The sequence below is a fragment of the Hirundo rustica genome, chromosome 12 (assembly GCF_015227805.2).
Source record: "Hirundo rustica isolate bHirRus1 chromosome 12, bHirRus1.pri.v3, whole genome shotgun sequence".
In the NCBI taxonomy this organism is placed as follows: Eukaryota; Metazoa; Chordata; class Aves; order Passeriformes; family Hirundinidae; genus Hirundo; species Hirundo rustica.
In genome coordinates, this window is record NC_053461.1 from 487190 (window position 1) to 503436 (window position 16247).

At 56.9% G+C, this 16247-nt stretch overlaps 1 protein-coding gene across 2 annotated transcripts in view; it reads left to right on the plus strand.

Moving 5' to 3' along the window:
• Positions 1-4186: 4186 nt before the first annotated feature.
• The window catches only part of PHF2 (PHD finger protein 2), a 53164-nt gene continuing 41103 nt past the window's right edge, over positions 4187-16247 (plus strand). For both annotated transcript variants that reach the window (XM_040076041.2, XM_040076042.2), the window contains exon 1: positions 4187-4319. In XM_040076041.2, the coding sequence (XP_039931975.1) occupies positions 4222-4319 (98 nt within the window). In that variant the 5' untranslated portion in view covers positions 4187-4221. The remainder of the gene's footprint in view (positions 4320-16247) is intronic.

Sequence of the window (16247 nt, forward strand, 5' to 3'; positions counted from 1 at the left end):
TCCCCATTGCCATCCCGTAAATCCCATCCCGTAAATCCCATCCCCGCCGCGGCCTGCTCCGCCTCTTCCTGCGCGGGGCCGGCCGGGGGAGGCGGGGCCGGGCCGGGAGCGCCGCCGCCGCCGGGGCCGCGCCGGGCCGCGTTTGGGGGCCCTGAGGGGCCCTGGGGAGCCCTGCCCGCGGCCGGGGCCGTTCTCCCTCTCAGTGAGCGCCTCTGGTGACCCCCGGCCGGAGCCCCAGCCAGCGCGCAGCCGGGAGGGGGAATGGGGAGTGGGGAAGAATGGGACGTGCAGCCATCGCTCCCGCGCTGGGACGAGATGAGGATGAGGCCGTGGCACGTCCTCCGGTGCTGCCGGGGCCCAGGAGCCCCGTTAATTCTCCAGCCCCGCAGTTATCCGGCCCCGTGGCAGTAGCGGTGGTGGCGGGAGCCTGTGTGATCCTGTGTGATCCTGTGTGATCCTGTGGATCGCACCCAGAGCTGTGCGGTGAATCCAGCCGAGGACAGGCGGGTCCCACCCACTGGACAGAAATAGGATGAAGTGTGACCGTGTAGGATCCCAGAAGATAATAGTGTGTGTGTCTCAAGCACCGATAGCTGGGTGGCTGTCGAGCCAATCAAGGACTGCTGGTAATAACACCCCATTGGAAAAGAACGAGATGTGGCTGGAGAAGGGGTCATGGAGAGGGAGGGCAGCACTTTTCTGAGACAAACGTCCTTGTTCCAGTCTCTGCAGATAAGCACAACACAGCCCAGTGCAAGCACAGGAACGAGGCGGAGGAGTGAGCATCAGCTGTAGGAAGTGATCAAAACCACCCGTGTCCCTTGGAGCCCTCTGCCCCATTTCCAAAAGATCTGAAAGGATGGGATGGGATGGGATGGGATGGGATGGGATGGGATGGGATGGGATGGGATGGGATGGGAGCAGAGGGCTCATCTAACAGTGATTCCACTGTTATCTTACTCTAGTTTCTGGTTCTTAACAGCTCTCAGCACACAGAAAAAGTTCTAAACACTTGTAAAATCTCTTTTACCTGGGAAGTTCCTGGATGCTTTGAATTTGGGAAAGATGATCATTCTGATGCCTGAGGAAGTGGGCTGATCCCCAGCAAGAGACGAAGTAAGTGGGGATCAGCCTGAGGCAGCGATGGGCTCGAGTGTCCCTCCTCTGTGGAGTTTTGGACTAAAGAACGCTCGTGGCCCTGCACAGTGACTCTGTGAGGGGCTCTGGGCCTGTGCTGCTTTTTCCAATCAGGTTAAAAATACATTTTAAAACTCACTTCAAGGTTTCAAATAGCGAACTCTGATCAAATGATATTTTGCTGAGGCACCTGGGCACAGCTCTACTGCTCACCCTCCCCTCCCAAAGGCAGCCAGGATTAAAATGCTTGTGGAGAGCTCAGGACAGTGGGACAACCTCACCCATAAGTTTCTTAATCCACAAATCCCTGTTAAAATGATGAGGAAGATGTCTGAGCTGCCACAAGAGAGCCTCTACATTTCCATGCGGTGTCAGCTCCAGCATCCTCCAGCACAACTACCGATGGCCCAGCGGACTGTGGCGCTTGGCAGTATCCATAAAAACATGGACACTGTAAAAACAGGAGTAAAACCACAGACACACCATTCTGCTGCTCGGTAGGGCATCACCTGAGGGCCAGCGATGGACAATGGAGAGCTGGACATGATTCCAGCCCCTAGGATCACCTAATCCTAACCCTGCCGCCCTTTGTGGTGAGCCCCAAAGCTGCAGGGCTTTCAGAGGGTTGGCTCACCCCCTGCAGCAGCTGGGACACGGTAACACTGGAATTCGGGTGGTGCCTTGAAAATAAAGCTACTTGCATGGAGACGCTCGTGGGACTGAGGAAAGGTGATGAGAAAAATTCCTCACAGTGATACGGGTTGGGTGAGCAGAGCCCACAAACAACTGGGAGAGGGAATATGGGCACAGAAAGGTGTGGAGGAGCTGCTTCAGGGAGCAGTCATTTTGTTTGGAAAAGGCCTCCAAATCATGGATCCACCTGCTGCTTCCATGCTCCGTAGGGTGACAACACTGCTTTCAGAGAGAGGGGGCCAGTGTGTTGGGTGGGCAGAGGCACGGAGCCCAGTGTCCTTGGGACCGTCCTGTACCAAAGGACAGCCCGTCTCTGGGGGCTCGTTTCAACCCTCAGCTGAGTGGTGCTGTGAGATGTCCTTGGCATCGAGGGGCAGTGTAAAGGTGTGTGCAGCTCTGGTGGCTCCCAAGCTGTTCTGCCCCATCCTGCCTTACTCCCAGGACCTGCTCTTTTACCTTCTGGCTGAAGCTCTGAACCGTTAAAGCCATGACCAATAGATTTAAAGAGGGCTGGTTTTAGGGGGCAGGTTTTCACATGGTGCATTGTGGTGAAGGAAACAGGTCCCTTGGTACCCTTTGAGGCACTCAAAAGCACTGAGTGACGGTCAGGGACGCAGGTCTGGGGCCTCCCCCTGTGCTGCTGCACTTCCAGCGGTGTCAGAGGCCACCTGTGGCGGGGCTGAGCGTGTCACTCCCACACAGCCCTGTGCGTGACGGTCCTGCCCGTGGCACATGCCTGCAGTGGGGGCAGGGGGAATGATCCTGACAGCCCCTCTCCAGCCATCCAACAACAGCTGCCTCTCCCTACAAAAACTTGAAACTGAAGTTTTTTGGCTTCATGGATCACCCTAGTCCTCCACAGGTGATTCTGAGGATTTTTGCAGACAGATGAAAAATGTCTGAGAAATGTCAGTTTTAGTTTTTTGCTCAAAGACAACTTTTCTGCCACAACACCAGATGTAACGGATTCAAAATGCTGAATCCGTCGTAGCAGAATTAGAATCCCACCTTAGCTGGGAGGCCCTTTGTGAGCACTCAGTGGGAAGCTCTCGCTCCTCAGGGAACAGTGCCGCTGGCCTTTGAGCGCTCTGGGAATAGGGGCCGTTCCCAAAGCCCCCAGCCCGTTTGTGTAAGCCCTGTCAGAGCCTTGGTGTGGCAGGGCAGCAGGGTTGTGTGTCCTCAGCCCCGGCTCACACCCCGCCGTTGCTCTTTGGCCTCTGGGCGGGAGGGATGTGCCGTGCCGGGGTACAGGCAGTGCCTCGGTGTCCCCCACGGCCCATAGGCTGCTGTGATCCGGTTCGCGGCGGCACAAGGTGTTTATTACCGTCCCCTTGGTGTCACAGCAGGGAAAGGGCTGCTGTGAGCAGAGGTGGTGACTTTAAAAGCAGAAATCGTACAAATAGAGAATCAAAGGGCGCTTTGAGCCGGAGGCGACCTTCCCACCCCCAGCAAACCCCCCAGGCGGTCAAACCCCCAGTAAGATCATGTTACCCAATAGAAAAAAGCTCCTTCTTTCGGGTTCTTCGGATGCGAGCCAGCCGCGGTGCGGTTTTCTGGCTGCCCCCACCCGCCCGCCCAGCCGGGCGTTGTTCGCGCCGCTCGCCCCGCACTCGCGGCCGCTTCTCCGGGTTTCCTCGGCCTCGGGGCGGCCCGGAGCGCCCCGCTCCCCGCGGGGGCTGCGCCCCGCCCGCCGCCGCGGACACCCCCGGACGCCCCGAGCGGGGTCCCCGCGTTCCCGCAGCCCCCGAGCTCTCTCCGCTCCCGGTTCCCCCCGCACCGCCCCCCGGGCCCCCCCGGCGGGGCGGGCGGGGGCGCTCGGGCTGGGCAGCTCCCTCCCGGCAGGCGGGGGTTAACAAAAACACGCGTTTTTCCGCCGAGCCCCCGCCGCGCCCCGGCCCCGACCGGGGAGCCCCGCTCGGCCGCGCTCCGCTCCGCCCGGCCCCGCTCGGCCCCGCTCCCTCCGGGCTGACGCAAGGCCGGGCCCGCCGGGGAGGCCGCGCCGGGCTGTCACCAGGGGGCACCGCCGCGATCGCCGAGCGCCGGGAATCACCATCCCGGAGGGACAACAACAACAACAACAACAGAGAGCCCCGGCCCGCGGCGCCGGCGGGCGGCGGGACCCGGCCATGGCCCCCGGCTCCGGGCAGCGCTTCCCCGTCCTCCGGCACCGCTCGCCCGCCCCTCTGGAGCCCTAAACCCGCTATCGCGGTTTCGTGGCGTTTTTTTTTTTATTATTTCGCATTATTTCTGTGGTTTTTTTCTTTTTTTCCGCGCTCCCCTTCCTCCCCCGTGCCTCCCCCCTCGGCCCCGCCGCGCTCCGCTCCGCTCGGCCGGGCGGGCGGGCGGGCGGGCGGCCGCGAGCGGAGCGGAGCGGAGCGGATCGGCGCGAACATGGCGACGGTGCCCGTCTATTGCATCTGCCGGCTGCCCTACGACGTGACCCGCTTCATGATCGAGTGCGACGCCTGCAAGGACTGGTTCCACGGCAGGTAACGCACCGCGCCCGGCACCCCGGCCCCGGCCCCCGGTGCCGCCCCCGGTGCCGCCGCCGCCGCGCTCCCTCCCGCAGGCCTTCCCGGAGCGGGGAAGGAGGAGCCGCGCTCCCCGGCGCCGCTCCCGCGCTCCCCGCGCGTCCGTTTTGTGCGTTCGGCGGCTCCGGGGCCGGCTTCCCGACACAAAGCTGCTCCCCCCGCGCTGACACCGGAGCGCCGGGGCGGCGGGGGCCATTGTGCGCGCCCGGGGAGGGGATGGGGCCGCCCGCCCGCGGCTCCGCGCCGCTTCCCTGCCGGAGCCGGAGCCGGGCCCGGGGCGGGGAGCGCGGGGCCGCGGCGGCGGCGGCGGGGCTCGGCCGCGCTGTCAGCGGGCTCGGGCCCCGCGCCTCGGCCTCCCGCCCGGGCAGGGCTCGGGCACCTCGGCCGCGGCGCGTTGGCCGGTGACAGGGCGGCCGCGGCCGGGCAGGGCCGGGGGGCTGCGGGGAGCGCCCGCCCGGGCAGTCCCCGGGCGCCGGGGCCGGGGGGAGCGGGGCGGGGGGAGCCCTCGCTGGCGCAGCGCCCGCCCCGGCGGGCAGCCCTGGGGACACCGGGGACCCCCGGCCCTGCCGAAAGCGGGGCCTGCCGCGGCGGGGCCGCGGGCAGGGGAGCGGCGGGGAGGCCGGGCCGGGCGGAGGACTCGGCTTTTCGGCCCCTTTCTCCCCAAAGCGCCTCCCGGCGCGCAGACAATGGGCGGCCGCGGCGGAGTTGGGGCGGGCGGCGGAACTTCGGCGGCGCCCGATGCGATGGGGGCGAGGGCGGCGACGGGACCGAGAGCCTCCACAGCCGCCGCACCGCCCGGGCAGCCGTGCCGGGGAAGGGGGTCACCGGGGGAAGGGGGTACACGCGGGGACAGACCCCCGACAGGACCCCTCGCTCCCTTCGGATGTGACGGAGGAGGAGGAGGATGGAGTGTCAGCGGCATCGCAGCAATTCCCCGGGAGTGACCGAAATGTAAAAAGTGCAATTGAAATCAGGTAAATCACCTGGATGAGCGCTTTTTACGCCAGGGCTCCGGTCAGGTTAGGCTGCGGCTCTTTGGTCGGAACCAGCGCCCAGCAGCGTCTCCGAGCAGCTGGCGGAGCGGCGCAGGCGAGAGGCTCTGCCCGGGCGGGCCCTGGGGCACCCGCGGCTCTCGGTGCGCGGAATCAGCCCTCCGAGGCGCTTTGCCGTGGAGCAGGAATGGTCTCGCCGTTTATTTTAGAAGCTGTGTGGGAACAGGAAGGGGAGAGAGGAAGAGCCGGTCCCGGGGGCAGCGCTGGCAGAAGGGGGCTCCGCACGCGTGTCCCGGACGGGAGGCTGGCAGCACCCGCGCCGGCCCCTGCCAGGGAGGGCTCGGCACAGACGGTGAGCTGGGGCTGGAGAGAAGCCCCGAGCGTGTGCACTTGAAACTTAGAGACCTTAAGGACATGGGAAAATGGAGATTTTCCGGCAAAGTAAGGACGGAGTGGATTCCTGGAGCGTGAACGGCGAAAGGAGCTGAGGTGCCTGCACGGGATGGAGAATTTCCATTGAAACTTACCAAGAGAGGCTGCTTGTAGCTGGTCCAGCAAACGACCGCGTTGCGGGCAGCCCGGGGTCAATGGCACGAGGAAAGGTGTTTAATTTTGTGGCAAAAGGGGCGCAATTGATTTGTAGCGCTGCTGGGGAGGGTCTGTACCTTTTTTCCTTAGCTTACGGTAGTGCCCAGAGATTGATTCTAGAGAAAGAAAACTGAGCAGGAGTTCACTGCTCACAGTGTCAAAACCTGAGATGATCGTATCAGAGAAGTTCCTGGAGTATTAGGAGCAAACAGCTCCTAATAATAATAGTGTCTATGACACTGTTTGCTTTCTTGGTAATTTACAAGCAAATAAATAGGAAAAAAAAAACCAAAAAACCAAAAAAACAACCAGGATTTAGTTGTCGTGTCGGTCCTGGGCGCTCAAAGAGCCGATGTTTGTGTTTATACGGAACTGCAACAAAAATATTCAATGTTATATAGCACTGCAACCAAAAATACAATGTTACATAGGTGCGGCAACCAAACACGAGCCAGCGTGCCAAGCTGAGCCGTGCTCAGGAGGCTTGCCCGGTGTTTGATCATACTTCTGCTTCTTTTTAACATCATGTACAGTGTGCAATTCAGAAAAAAAAAAAAAGGTCATTTCTGGCTTGGTCTTGTAGAAACAGTTCAGTTGTTTTCATGCTTCCCTTCTGACAGGGGTTCCCAAATATTTAAAAGGAATATTTTTCATGGGTTTATCCCTGCAGCAGTCACAGTCTCCCTTTCATCTGAGGCTGGGCAACATCTCTGTGGCAACTTCAGCAATTCTGATGGCAAACTGATATTTTCAAGGTATCTAAAGTGTGTTAAACGTATGTAATGTAGTTTAGAAGCTGGCCACGGCAATGGAGCCCTCTCCACTTAAGGGACAAATGCACTGGGGACCTCGGACGCTGCTGACCGTGTGTGCTGAGCCAGGGAGCTGCTGGTGTGTCCACAGAACCTGTGACTCCTCGTGAGGTTTGATCATTCCTGTTCCCTGTTTGCCCGAGCTGCTCTGGACAAGGAGCTTCCAGCCATGTGGACAGGATAGAGGTGATCCTAGGGGCAAAGGACAATAGTGCCCAAGTGGGCTCGGGGCTGTTTGAGTCCTCTTCGTGTGCAGGTGGTGTGTTCTTTGGTGGCTCTTTGGGCTGATGCAGTCCCACACAGCCCAGTGCTGTGCCCTCAGCAGCCACCTTGGTGCTCTGTGGCTTCCTGGCTCCTCTCCCCTCGGATCCCACCCCAAGGAGCAGTCCTGGTGTTGTTCTGCCCGGTACCAGGTCTGCAGGCAGCAGGGACAGATGGGCTGAGGGCACTGTGCATGGGAGGTGGCTCTGTGAGGAGGACCAGGAGAGGAGGAGGAAGAGGGAGTGGTCTTGATGTGTGAAGAAGCTGAGACTCAGCAGGTGCCATGGGTCACTGCTGCCTCAAGGGTAGGCCTGGCTGGACAGAAAGATTGGTGCCAGCTGTGCCAGCCATGTGCTGCTGGGGCACAGGGGTGTGGCTGTGGGACAGGGGGCTCAGCTGTGTGGGGTGAGGAGCTCTGCCTTCTCCTCAGCTTGCAGGGGATGCTGCTGGTGGCACTGTGCTGCCCCACATCTCTCCATCCCCCTGTTCCTGGGAGCAGGGACACCCTCCATCCCCCATTCCTGGGAGCAGGGACACCCTCCATCCCCCGTTCCTGGGAGCAGGGACACCCTCCATCCCCCGTTCCTGGGAGCAGGGACACCCTCCATCTGGTTCCTGGGAGCAGGGACACCCTCCATCCCCTGTTCCTGGGAGCAGGGACACCCTCCATCCCCCCATTCCTAGGAGCAGGGATGACTTGCTGGCAAGCTGCTGGGGGCTGGACAAAGCCACACATGATGACAGATCTCCGAGTGCCCCATCTGCAATGGAAACTTTACAGAACCTCGTACCCAAGATGAGCCTTTTTGTACCAGTTTGTTCAACTAGAAATCTGTATGGGGTTACTCCTTACAGCTGGAGGTAAATTATTCATTTTCTCTGCAGTATTTTGTTACCTGTTCTCATAACCTGCACCTGGTGCTGTAGGGTGGGATTGTGCTTGCTAAATGAAATAACAAGTATTGATTTTATTACCTCATGTATATTTAAACTTTGAGCCTTCTTGCTCCAGGCTAGCAGTGGTCAATAACTTAGTAAAAGGTTTAGTTACCTACAAGCAGCTCGTGCAGTTATCAGAGCAGCCTGAAGTGACGGTGGGAGTTCCCCAGGATGCCCTGGCACCCAGCATGAACGTGGCTGGGTTGAGAAAAGCACTCCTCTGTTACGCTGCAAAGATAAACCCCGTGTGTGGGCAGATTTTATGCTCATGATGGAGCATTCAGCATTTTCCCTATCACAAGCAGGTCTGGTTTTACACGGCAGCATTTAGTTCCACTCTTCTACCCAGCGTATCACTAGCTATGGGCAAATTTGGAAATTTGGGTAAAATTTGAAGGTGAGGATAATCCTAAATCCTGGAGTGCTATTTGTTTTGGTTTTATCATGGCAGAGGGAATCCCTGAGGTTAATTGTGCGGTGCCTAGAATGATTTCCTTTCATGTGCTGAGTTCAGATAGGACCGAGGTGTGAAAGTTTTAAAAATAACTAAAAATTTCAGGTTATTTCAGTTTTTCCTGAAGAGTTAATTGACATGACAGGCTCAGTTTTCCTGGGAGCCTGCCCACAACAGGTGTCATGAAGGAGCCATGCTAATGCCTGTGCCAGGATGCTTTAGAAAATCCAAGTCTAGGTAATACCGAGAGTGGACAGTGGTGTGGAAAACCTACATGAGCATTGCCTGCTGGTACCTGAGAGCCAATATAGATCACAGAAGACTTCTTATATGTAAAGATTCTTCTAGTTCTAGAAGGTTTTACTCATATTTTACCTCTGAAAGGATAAAATGTTGGAAATATTAAACACAATTTATGTTTAATTAAAAAAAAAAAAAAAAAAAGAGAGAGAGAGAGAGAAAATCCTGTGGTTGTATGAGTACTCTCCAGCATCCCAAGCCTTTGGCTGCACAGTTTTGTGAGCACCCTTGTGGGCACCTAGGTACCTGTTGAGTTCAGCACTAGAGGGATGGCAGCCTTAACACGGCACAACAAAGAAATGAGTTCTGCAAGCAAAGGGGAAATATTTCCTTAGTGCTGAATAGCTCCGTAATAAAGAAAATGGGTAAAGATGCCTTGACAGAAATTATTGAAGGAATGTGGCTTCATGTGGGGAGATACTGCTGAGGAGAAAGTGTTATACAATCACTATAAGGCTTCCCCAAACCCAGAGGCCACCATCTTTAATACTACCTTAATGTATTTTCTTCTTTCTGAGCAACAGAAATTTTGTAGTAGCAGTGTAGTATATCCTCACTGAAAACTGAGAGTGTTCTCCTTGCCCAGAGAGCCCTCTCCTCTGTGGGGCCAGCCCCTTCTTGTGTGGCAGCCTGTAGGTCTACAGTTCTCAGAATATTTCATTAAATATTTCATTAAATATCTGTAGAGGTGCTGGAGCCTTGTTTGTGCTACAGGTGAGCTGCCGCTTTGGAATCACGTGGGTTTTTCATAGTGACCATGTTGTGCATCTTATCAGCGACTGATAACGCTGTAACGTGGGTGTACATTAGCAAACCTGACACTGCCTGGCTGATACCAACAGTGATTCCTTTCCAGAGTTTTCTCTGAAAAAAAATGAGCCCGTTCACAGTTTGTTTTATGGACTTTATGGGTGGCTGTTTTGGGATGTTACCTGGCTGTTGCATCCAAATACCTCTGGCAGACAGTACAATGGCAATAGCAACGTCCTTGGCAAATCTCAGCAGGTCTCATGCAGATTTTTCCCGTGGTGTTGGTCCCTCACCCCGTGTGGGGGCTGAGCACCTCTCCCCCTCAGAAGGGCACTCCCTGAGGGACGGGGGTGTCCTGGGGGCCGTGGGCTCTGGTAGCGTGGTGTGAGCAGGCTGCAGCATCCTGAGGAAATGGCTTCCAGTTGTGCCAGGGGAAGTTTAGATTGGATACTGCGGAAAATTTCTGCATCAAAAGGGCTGTCACCCCTGGCACAGGCTGTGCAGGACAGCAGTGGAGTCACCACCCCTGGATGGATTTAAGAAGGTGTGGAGGGGGACATGGGTTGGTGGTGCACTTGGCAGTGCTGAGGGCATGCTGGACCTGCTGATTTTAGGGATCTTTTCCACCCCAAAGGATTCTGTGGTTCAGCCATCTCTGGCTCCGTTCTGTGCTCGGTGCTCTCCAGCACTGGGGCCACAGCCGGGGTGCCAGGGATGAACATTCTCTCTGGGTCTTGGAGAGTGCAAATCCCTCCTCGTTGCAGCTTCCCGGGCCTTTGGAGGAGCTGTTGGAAGAGGCTGACAACACGTGCAGGGCTCCCAGCCAGCAGCCCAGGGAGGAGTTCCTTCTTTTCCTCTCAGGCACATCCCCAAAACCTGGCGGTGCTGCTCCTCCAGGAGAGGCCAGGGCTCAGCCCCGTGCCTACAGGCAGAGCAGGAGGAGGACACTGAGTCTCCCTGGGTGTCACTGTGCTGAGCTTCCAGCTAACCAGGATAGGCTTCTGCTGGGACATTCAGCAATTCGTAGTGCTTCATCCATTAGTTTTAGCAAGTAGTCGAGACAAGCAGAAAGTTAAGCAATAGTGTATTTTGACAGGAAAAAAATAAACCAGAATTGCAGAAACAAAGATATTTTTAAATTTCCTGTTTGCAATTGTCAACCCAGTAATCTGGAACTATGTGAGAGCTGCCTTATTGTTTTTATGGAATTGCTCATGGATTTCATTGTGTTTTCCTCTTTTAGCAAAATACACGGTACATTTACTCTCAGAAACAGCATTTTGCATCATCTGGCAGACTGGAAGGATGTAACAAGTGAAAAAAAAATTGAAATATTTCTGCTGGATATCAGTAGCTGTGATTTTTTGTTAAATCTCCATTTTTTGCTGTTAACATCTCAATGGAAGGGAATGGAAAAGTGAGAATTGGCAGGAATGCTGTTCCTGTGCCATATGTGCCGTGTCCCTCGTGTCAGCAGCACACCGAACAGCCAGGGATCATGGCGCAGGAGCACAGTCCCCACAGCCAGGTTGTAAGTGAGATTTAAAGCCTTTATTGAGCATCTCAGCAGAGCCTCGAGGTCAGGGCACTGGGGGAAGCAAAAGGGCTCCCAGTGTCTCCTGGATCACTGTACCATCCACCTGGGATTTCCTCTCCATTCCTGGCCACCAAATACCCTGAAATACAGTTGCAGCTGTTACCAAGGAATGTGGAGGGTATCTAAGGTACTCTTCATTTGTTTAGCCAAAAGGAGAAGTTTGTTGGCCAGGAGCAGCAGCACTGGAACCCCCAGCTCCTTACAGGCCACGGGGACAGCATATGAGCAGCGCACGAGCTCCTTCACACCCCAGAAGTGTTTCCCAGGGAGCTAAAGAGGAGTCACCTGGAGCGACCTCCTCACCGAGGAGTCCTCCTGGACGCCAAATGTCATTGAGCAAAGAATGGTGAGCACGTGGGGCTGCTGAGTCTTTTGCTCCATGGTCACTGCAGAAATCCGAGTCACAGAGGTGCCACCAGAAGCCACCAGAAGCGCCCAGGTGGTCCAGGGTCACCTCTGGTCAGCTTCTGCTCTCTCATCCCCACTCCTGGGCAGGGAACACTGATGGTGCTACTCTGCAGCTGGTCGCTGATAAGGGATTCCTCATTCCAAAGAATTGACTAATTCCTGCTCTGCTTTTGCCTCCCAGTGAAACATCACCAGTGAAAAGTGTAAAGGTGGGCAGAGCATGTTAAAGGGTGTGGGAAAAGGTGAGAATGCCATTTGCTTACAGGGCAACATGGGGCTTGCTCTAAAAAGGGTGGATTTGCTCTTGTTGAGGTGGCTGAGGAGATCTTAAAAACTCAGATGTGTTCTGAGAAGATCCTGTGAATTCACAGCTTCTCCTGCCAGAGTGGTTCTTGGCAGTATTCGGAACTCTTATCCACCGACCCTTCTGCAGCAGGACAAACACAGTGGCCAAATGAAAGCGCAGCTGTTCTTGAGGGAAAGTCAACAAATTCACTAATGAGTTGTCCCAATGGTTTATTAGTTCATTATTGGAAAAAAAACATGTATATTTCCAATCCGAGTTTGCTTATTTCCAGTTTCCGAGTGCTGTATTATGGCATTAGTGAAGAGCCTCTTTCTCACTGAGGTGTTTCTATCAATGTTTTGATGTGCTTCTGCTCAAGTCATCTTCTTAAATTGTGAGATGATAAAATTGTGCATCTGGGTTTGGCTGAAATAGTAGAACATTTCTTCTACAGTCCAAGAAATACTCTTCATTTTATAGTTCTATACAGAGACCTTTTAACTTTTGACCACGTTTCAGTGAATATTTTTCCCATCTCTTCTACTCCACGTTCAGGTTTCCCTTTTCCTTTGTTTATATTTGCAGTAACTTATCAGACAAATGTTGGTTATCTGCATTAAACTCGTAAGGGAGCCAGATATGGCTGTACTGGTTTTGAAATTGCATTTCAATTGAAATTGCAAGCAGCCTGGTTTTGAAATTGCATTTCTACCTTTGGAACTGGCTCACGAATCACAGCAGAAGGCCTCAGCCTTGTTCTGAGCTGGAGCAAGAAAAAACCTCTCCAGTCTGCTGACCTAGCACTGATAAGTCAAAGAGCTGAAGGACCAAGGAAAGCAGAAACACGTAGCAGTCCCTCCAAAGAAAATCTTAGACTGTTGGGACTGTGCCAGCGTTCATCCTGGTGGAATCACGGCACACCAGCTCCTGCTGAGGGACGTCCTCCCGCAGCGCTGTCCTTCCAGCACCCACGGGAGCAGGCTGCACACTCAGCCCAGGGCAGCAGCTCGTCGTGCACAGAGCCCTCACTGCCTGCACCGCTGCACCGCCTGCACAGCTGCACCACTGCACCGCCAGCACAGCCTGCACTGCTGCACAGCTGCACCACTGCACTGCCAGCACAGCCTGCACCACTGCACCACCAGCACAGCCTGCACTGCCAGCACAGCTGCACCACTGCACTGCCAGCACAGCCTGCACCACTGCACTGCCAGCACAGCCTGCACCGCTGCACTGCCAGCACAGCCTGCACTGCCAGCACAGCCTGCACGGCCAGCACAGCCTGCACGGCCAGCACAGCCTGCACCACTGCACTGCCAGCACAGCCTGCACCACTGCACCGCCAGCACAGCCTGCACTGCTGCACAGCTGCACCACTGCACTGCCAGCACAGCCTGCACCACTGCACTGCCATCACAGCCTGCACCGCCAGCACAGCCTGCACTGCTGCACAGCTGCACCACTGCATCACCAGCACAGCTGCACCACTGCACCACCAGCACAGCCTGCACCACTGCACTGCCAGCACAGCCTGCACCGCTGCACTGCCATCACAGCCTGCACGGCCAGCACAGCCTGCACCACTGCACGGCCAGCACAGCCTGCACCACTGCACCGCCAGCACAGCCTGCACTGCTGCACCGCCAGCACAGCCTGCACTGCTGCACCGCCAGCACAGCCTGCACTGCTGCACCGCCAGCACAGCCTGCACTGCTGCACAGCTGCACCACTGCACCGCCAGCACAGCCTGCACCGCCAGCACAGCCTGCACTGCTGCACAGCTGCACCACTGCATCACCAGCACAGCTGCACCACTGCACCACCAGCACAGCCTGCACCGCTGCACTGCCTGCACTGCTGCACCTCTGCACCGCCAGCACAGCCTGCACCACTGCACCACCAGCACAGCTGCACCACTGCACCGCCAGCACAGCCTGCACTGCTGCACCGCCAGCACAGCCTGCACTGCTGCACAGCTGCACCACTGCACCGCCAGCACAGCCTGCACTGCTGCACAGCTGCACCACTGCACCGCCAGCACAGCCTGCACCGCTGCACCGCCAGCACAGCCTGCACCACTGCACCACCAGCACAGCCTGCACCGCTGCACTGCCATCACAGCCTGCACCGCCAGCACAGCCTGCACCGCCAGCACAGCCTGCACCGCCAGCACAGCCTGCACCGCTGCACGGCCAGCACAGCCTGCACCGCCAGCACAGCCTGCACCGCTGCACTGCCAGCACAGCCTGCACCACTGCACCACCAGCACAGCCTGCACCGCTGCACGGCCAGCACAGCCTGCACTGCTGCACTGCCAGCACAGCCTGCACTGCTGCACAGCTGCACCACTGCACGGCCAGCACAGCCTGCACCACTGCACTGCCATCACAGCCTGCACCACTGCACGGCCAGCACAGCCTGCACCACTGCACTGCCATCACAGCCTGCACCACTGCACGGCCAGCACAGCCTGCACGGCCAGCACAGCCTGCACCACTGCACTGCCATCACAGCCTGCACCACTGCACCGCCAGCACAGCCTGCACCACTGCACTGCCATCACAGCCTGCACCGCCAGCACAGCCTGCACGGCCAGCACAGCCTGCACTGCTGCACCGCCAGCACAGCCTGCACCGCTGCACGGCCAGCACAGCCTGCACCGCCAGCACAGCCTGCACCGCTGCACTGCCAGCACAGCCTGCACCACTGCACCACCAGCACAGCCTGCACCGCTGCACGGCCAGCACAGCCTGCACCACTGCACTGCCATCACAGCCTGCACCGCCAGCACAGCCTGCACTGCTGCACCGCCGCACCGCCAGCCCCACATGCTGCCGAGGGAACGGGCTCTTGTGATGGATGCAGCAGCGTCCTTAGAAATCAGGGAGTGCTGGAAGGTGTGGGAGTGAAACCGCAGGGGACTATGAGCAATACCAGGGGGCGAAAGGCAGCTGCGGGTGGAAAACTGTTACTATTCCTGATCCTGCTCGTAAATCACAGGCTGGAGGAGACGGTCGGTGCCGGGCGTCAGGACGCTCGGCTCCGGATGGATGGATGGGTGGAGAGGAGAGGGCTCTCAAGGACTTGGATACATTATTTTCCTTCGTTCTTTGGACGCAGAGCTGCACGGGACTGTTACAACTCAGCAAACGCTTCAGGAGTCCCAGCCCCGCTCCTGGCCCCGCCGGGCTGCCCAGGACCCGGCGCCCGCAGCCCTGTCCAGGATTATCAAGGCTTTCTCTCTTTCGACATCACACCAGACTGACCAGACAGCAGCGTGATTTTGCCCAGCCAGCTCCTGTAAAAGGCAGAGAGCTGAGGCTGCCGTGCAGGCGGTTCCTGCTCAGCCCCACGGTGCTATCTCGGTACCCGGGTCGGGGAGCGCTCCCCGCCGGCAGCTGGCGGGGGATGTGCCGAGGTTCCCTTGGTTTGCGGGCTGGGCACAGCCCTCTGCCCGCCGGATGCTGCCGAACAGTGGGAGTTCCGTGTTTCTGAGTCGCCTGTGACGTTCCAGGCTGCGCGGAAAGGGGAGGGTCAGGAAGTGGGTGCTGTGGGTGACTCCGGCAGGGAGGAGACGGTGTGAGGAGCAGTCCTGCACCCGGGGTGGCACTGGGCAGAGTGTTCTGCCCCCGGTCACCGTCTGCGGCTGCCCCGAACTGGTGCTGGCTGCTGCCTAAGTCCCATATACAATTTAAGTCCCTTTTTACAATACTGCTAAATTTTTCCGTGTAAAAAATGCTGAACTGAAGTAGTTGCTGGAATTCAATTACAATCCTATTTGAAAAATGCCCAAAGCTCTGGAATGAGCTGGAGCCGGGGTTGTTCCCTGATGCTTCCAAAGCAAGGGGCTGTAGGAAATGATCTATTCAACACGTCACTTGCAATCAGAACTGCTCTTGCCTGTAGTGTTCAATGATGAACCAAGCCTTAATGTTTTAAAGTTCTCAAACCCAAGCTTTTTCCCAGGAGGCTTTCTGCAGGGAGGGTGGGCAGGTTTTGTTGTTTAATTGGGTTTTTTTGGTTGCTTGGGACTTTTTATTTAGAACAGGCAGAACTGTTGCTTTGTGCTTTGGTGCAAGGAAGTTTTTCAGTTACAAAGCACTCACAAATGTTCTTCAGAATAATTGTTTCTGCTTTTTTGTGGTGTGAGAGTTGGCGAATGGCTTGAGGAAGGAAAACGTGTCAAGGAGGTGTTTCTGAAGAGCCCTTACCCGAGCTTGCCGTGAGTGGGAGCAGAGCCTGTCTGGCTGCCTGCAGTCACAGCCTGAACCTGCCGGCTGCTGCTGCTGCCTTTTCATTGTTCCCTCTGAATTTTGTGTTTCTTTGCGTTCTTGGAGGTCAGAAATCCCTCTCAGGGCAGAACTGATTGCTTTAACTGCAAACCATGCTCATGGGGAGGCTCAGTGGCACTGGCCCGCTGGCATTGCAGGTCCTGCTCCTGCCACAGGGCTTCAGGGGAACAGAAATGTCACAGAAAATGTCACCATCATTTTTAAAGG